At 43.4% G+C, this 6,000-nt stretch overlaps 1 protein-coding gene across 2 annotated transcripts in view; it reads left to right on the top strand.

The window, feature by feature from the left end:
- The first annotated feature begins 966 nt into the window (after positions 1-966).
- Positions 967-6,000, top strand: part of GSK3B (glycogen synthase kinase 3 beta) — a 28,547-nt gene continuing 23,513 nt past the window's right edge. For both annotated transcript variants that reach the window (XM_054163746.1, XM_054163745.1), the window contains exon 1: positions 967-1,061. In XM_054163746.1, coding sequence (XP_054019721.1) covers positions 1,002-1,061 — 60 coding nt within the window. In that variant the 5' untranslated portion in view covers positions 967-1,001. The remainder of the gene's footprint in view (positions 1,062-6,000) is intronic.

Here is a 6,000-nt window from a genome sequence, read left to right as displayed (position 1 = left end):
CTGCAGGGAAGGGAGCTCTGAAGATCCCAGCTGAACACTTGGAAGCTTGATCTAGTGTGGGGTGTCCCTGCCCATGGCAGGGGGATTGGAACTAGATGATCCTTGTGGTCCCTTCCAACCCTGACTGATACTATGAAAGATCATGTAGTCCAACTTCCCTGCTAGAGCAGGATCACCTAGAGTAATTCCACTCTTCTAACAGAATTAAAATCATAGAATCAGTAAGGTTGGAAAACACCTCAGAAATCATCAAGTCCAACCTGTCACCCAACACCTCATGACTAACTAAACCATGGCACCAAGTGCCACGTCCAATCCCCTCTTGAACACCTCCAGGGACGGTGACTCCACCACCTCCCCGGGCAGCACATTCCAATGACCAATTACTCTTTCTGGGAAGGACTTTCTCCTCACCTCCAGCCTAAACTTGCCATGGCACAGCTTGAGACTGTATTCTCTTGTTCTGGTGCTGGTTGCCTGGGAGAAGAGACCAACTCCCACCTGGCTACAACCAGGTAAGACTGCAGCAGGTTGCCTGGGGAAGTCTTCTGTGGAGATGCTAAAAACATAGCTAGACATGGTCTTGGGCATCCTACTCCTGCTGACTCAACTTCCATGGTTCAAACAGGATCAGAAGTTCTCAGAAGAGAAGGTCCAGCCTAAATGTTTCTGAAACAAAGCTGTTGTTTCCCCATGCCCAGAGGTACATAAGAGTCATGTAGATATATTGCTTAGGTATGTGTTTTAGTCAAGGACTTGTCCATGTTAGGTTAGTGATTGGACTTGATGATCTTAAAGGTCTTTTCCAATCTAGGCAATTCTGTGATTCAACAGTACATTAACTTACCAGTCACAGGGATTGACTTCAGTTGTCTCACTACGTGGTAAATGATACTGTGCTTTTCATTACCATATGAATTTGAAGCACAGTTAAGTGATTTGCCTTTTTTCTCTTTCCTCTCTAGGTTCTGGGAACGCCCACAAGGGAGCAAATTAGAGAAATGAATCCAAACTATACTGAATTCAAATTCCCTCAGATTAAGGCACATCCTTGGACTAAGGTGAGTCTCTATATGAACTGCATAATAAAGACACATGGGCTGAAAGTAAAAGTTCAAGAAGTTGAGTGGTTTGGTGGCTTTCATTCTAAACTGGGTGCCTTTAAGTAAGCTGGGGACCTGGTCTTAACTTTTGATGCAGATAAGAAAGTGGTACTGCAGCAGTGCTCTGTGTAATATCTATTGGTTGGGGAAGGTTTTGAGGTTGAGCAACTTCAAGAGGTGGATTATTTGTTTCATTTTGTGGAGTTTTTCAAACAATGGTATGTGTATTTATAGCAGACTGCAATGTATCTAAATCCTATCTTGCTACAAACTGATATGCACAGAAGTCCCCTACAAATGAGAGTTCTAGTGATTCTTGTGACACTTGGGTATTGCTGTTAATTAACGTGATGAGGGCTGACAGTCACTTTCTTTCCTAGTTCTCTTACAGATGTTAAGACATTTGTACCCCTATAGGTGTGCTGTTGAAGGGGGTTCTTCTTTCTAGGAGTTCCTTCTTAAGAATTCTTATCATCTAGCTTTCACAAGGAGACACTATTGCAGACAATACTGTAACCTCTGTTAGCAATGAGGGAACTGCTAGCACTGAAACCAGCACATTGCCACACAATTCGACTGTATTCCACATACCAAGAAATGATGAGAAATGTCTGATGCAGTCAGTATATTCTCATCATATCTTAACAGCTCAGGATTCCTTCTACTAAGAAAGCAGTGCATGTGTGTGGAAGGGTTGCATTCTAGCTGAGCGTGTGTACACGTCAGACGCTTTTGGACCAGATGCTCTGTTGTGGTAAAGCCTCTGGATAAACTAATCAGCAGTTAAAGGTATCAAGCCATGCGTCTGATAGGTACTTGCCAGGTCAGGTACTGCAAGCCACTCCTTCTGTGATAGAGTCTCCAGTGAGTCACACACCACTTTCATTTTCCCCACTAATCCATGTTTGCATTTGTGTATCAGTTTCTTTCTGTTTTAAGTGGCCTGTGACAGTATGAGAGGCCAGTAAATCCAGTGAGTCTTTTTAATACATTATGTTAACAGGGGGAAATGTTAGAACAAGTTAAATTCCCAGGAGTGGGTGTCCAGTTCTGGGCTGCTCAGTTTAAGGGAGATAGGGAACTACTGGAGAGAGTCCAGTGGAGTGCCATGAATATGATGAGGGGACTGGAGCATCTCTCTTGCATGGAGAAGCTGAGAGACCTGGGGCTCTGTAGCGTGGAAAAGACTGAGAGGGGATCTTTGCAATGGACAGGAGTCAGGAGATGGGACTGGGCTCTCTTCAGTGATACATAACAGGACAAGAGACAGCTGCATACAAACCAGAACACAGAGGGTTCCACCTGAACCTAAGTGAAAGCTTTCCATCAGTGGTGCTGGAGCACTGGACCAGGGCGTCCAGAGAGGTTGTGGAGTCTCCTTCCTGGAGACTTTCCAAATCTGCCTGGACACATTCCTGTGCAGCTTGCCCTAGGTGATCCTGCTTTAGCAGGTATTTCCAGAGGTCCCTTCCAACCCCTACCTACTCTGAGTGGTGTCTTTAGTTTTGAATTGCATCATGGAAAAGGTACAAGAGCTTTATAGCACTGCATATTAGGGTCCCATTTGAATTTGACAGGTTGGACTCGATGATCTTTGAGGTCTCTTCCAACCTCAGTGATACTGTGATACTGAATTGCTATCCTGAAGATAAGGGTTAAATTAATATGCAGTGGAGTAGGAGTGCAGAGATGTACTGTGGGACGTGGAGTTAAGCATCTGAGCCAGCTATGCAACTCCTCTTCTGCCTGAATAGTCTTAAGAATCATCTGTATGTACTTGATAGTCTGTTAGACCACAACTGAGACCTTTCGACAGATGGAAGCTTCAAGAACAAAACCGGAGACTTCCTTCTATTTATGTTTTATTGGTCTTCACAAATAAAACTAAGTCAATTACAAAGAGCTGAGAAGAACTTGCCAGGAGATGAAATCTGTATTCTGCATGAGGGCACAATTAGTTTTGGAAAGCTGTGTTGGCAGCATAGATTGTTGTTCTGCATGCAACTCCTTCTGCCATCAGCTGGATATAGAATAATAGTGAAATGAGGTTATCACAGCTGAGTTACATGATATTTGAGATGCATTTTTTTGTTATTATACAAATGCTGAATTAACATGGTGTTGATAATGATGTTTATCTTCCCAGTATATACCTTCCAAAGATCCTTTCAACCTTTGGAGCAAGTTGAGCTGCCCCAGATTTCAGTGGCAGTATTACGTAGTATTGGTCTTGCTTAGCCAGTTGCATTGGTGTAACAGCACAGCAGTGAGCTTGTACATCCTCTTGGAGCTTCTGTAGCTTAGAATTGAAAAGCAGGGGAGAAAAAGCACTTTTGAACTCTGGCCACTTAATAATGTGCAGAAAAGCAGTGACTGGAGAAGTGGAAGTGCAAATGGTTGTTGGTTTTGTTTTATCTATAGTATCATAGAATCAGTAAGGTTGGAAAAGACCTCAAAGATCATCAAGTCCAACCTGTCACCCAAGACCTCATGACTAACTAAACCATGGCTTCAAGTGCCACATCCAATCTATTTTTGAACACTTCCAGGGATGGTGATTCCACCACCTCCCTGGGTAGCACATTCCAATGACCAATCTCTCTGGGAAGAACTTCTTCCTAACATCCAGCCTAAACCTCCCCTGGCACAGCTTGAGGCTGTGTCCTCTTGTTCTGGAAAGAAATCTCAAATTAGCAAGAATCTTAATAGATTAGGGGAGTCAAGCTAATGCTCTAAAAAAATCTTTTCCTGTGCTGCAGCACTAATGTGCTTTTACAGTGCAAGCTGTTATCAGGCTGGTTTTTCAATCTATTGACAATTTGAGATTGAAATACTTCTTGTAATTTGAGCTGGAGTCTCTCATTATAAATGGAAGCCTCTCTCTCTTCTCTCCAGTGTAGTTCTGTGTTGCCTAAGCCACGTGTGTGTGTGTTTTACACCAGTTACGTGCGTGAGGCAGACAGCGATGGGAGTTCACTGTGTCCCTGGCTAGCAAAAGAAAAGAGAAACTGAAGTTTCCAGGAATCTTTCAAACAGTTCTTTCAAAATAGGACTTTTCTCCTCTTCTCCCTAGGCACCCCAGTCCCCAAAAGGGGCTCTTTGGCTCTCTTGGAAGGGATCTTCTTCAGAATAGCAGAGTGCTTTCTTTAGTAATGTAGCTGTTCTTTTCATCCAAACCTTCCATTGTTTTCACACAGTATTGAACATTTTGTATTCATGGGGGTGCAGTAGGGTACTGCTGCTCTGCCATGTCTGTGACTAAGTGGCATTAAGTTATAAGAGAAGCAAGGTTTTGCAGGGGTGGAGATATCTTTTGAGTGACTGATACAGTGTGAAAAAAAAGATAGGCTTTTAGATGCACAACCATGTCCTCAGGCTTATTTTGGGTTGGGAAACCTGTCAATCTTTTCAACTGTATCGGCTCACTGAACAAAAGTTACTTCCCTTTCTGAAGGCTTTGCTGCTGTTCTTTTTAACTAAGCCAAAACTTTTCCTTCTGTCTTTCAACCACCTCAACAACTTGAGCCTTCCTGCTTCTTGGAACTGCAGTCTGATCTCTGCTACTAATCTTTAATTGTTTCTCTTCCAACTAAGCTTCATCCAGACTTCATAGCTGTGTGACTAGAAAGCCAAGAAGAAAATCTGAGATGCAAGTGCAAGATTGTATGTCACAGGGCTATTAAAGTTCAGCTTTGGCAATTAGCTTTCTCTGAAGCTTTCAGCCCTTTCGGAGGGGGCCAAAGACAGTGAGGTGGCTGCGAAAAGGCTAAGCGCATGCTTGATGAGATTGTTAGACAGGCATTGCTTATCAGGGCCTCATTACAGCTGGCCTTTATCCTGGCATTGTTCAGATGCCACCTTCAGATCTCACATCCTTTGGGTTATGAAAAACACAGACAGTGCTGTAATTATTTCCAGAAATATGAAGAATGTCTGTCTATGACAGCCTGCCTTTCCACATGCACCCAGCTAGTCACAAACCTCATTTGACTATGATCATAGTAAATGTAATCTAAGTATATGTGTTATATTAGGTCTTTTCTGCATGGGGCTGATGACTCATTTGGTTTTTCTTCACCACCCAAGCATACTTCCATATGTTTGGATGTAATGGCAGTGTAGTGAATGGACTTACCTACTGAGCCACAAACGTGCCATGGTTTGTGATGGCAGAACACCAGAATGGGTCATAGCAACAAAGGCTGTTCAAGCAAATTGTAACCTTTACCTTGTCTCCATTGTATAGCTGTGAAAGCAGCTTCCACTGCAGGCAGCTCTTTAAAATGGACAGTGCATCTCTTTGGTGTGTTTAGTGTCCTTTGTTTCTTCTTTCTGAAGATGCTTTCAAAACTGCTCATGCATGCAGGCGCTTTTTGAATATACAGTTGGTGAGATAAGTTTGAGTGTGCTCAAGAGAATGGCTTCATTCACCATCCCCAAATCTATAGCTGGCTGGTGTCTGAATCATAATTTCCAAGTCAGTGTTGAGATGGAAAAAGACAGAACTCATTTGTTTAACGCGGGTGGAGGGGGGAGGAGAGAGAGAGATTGTCATGTCTAGCTTGGAGTTGAGCTTCTCTGGCCTTCTGCACTGTGAATGAATACACAAGGGCCTCTCTCTGCAGCACTTTGCCATCACAATAAAATTGCAGCAGATTAGGGCAAGATCCCTCCCAACTTTGTAAGAACTTCCTTTCCTCCGCTATTTATACGGTTCTGAGTGCTCTTCTGTCTCTGTCTTCATGCCAAATTATTACAGCAGAGGAAAGCAGTGTCTAAGGCGAAGCTTCAGGCTCTAGCTCGTCCTTTTGGGCACTTTTCCAAAGCAGTTGGCCACTCCTGGCTGCAGAAGTTGGGCAGAGCCACAATAAGTTGTGTTACCGGCTACTTTTAGATA

The sequence above is a fragment of the Dryobates pubescens genome, chromosome 8 (assembly GCF_014839835.1).
Source record: "Dryobates pubescens isolate bDryPub1 chromosome 8, bDryPub1.pri, whole genome shotgun sequence".
Taxonomy (NCBI): Eukaryota; Metazoa; Chordata; class Aves; order Piciformes; family Picidae; genus Dryobates; species Dryobates pubescens.
Note: the sequence above shows the minus strand (reverse complement) of the source record. Positions and strands in the feature narration are given on the sequence as shown.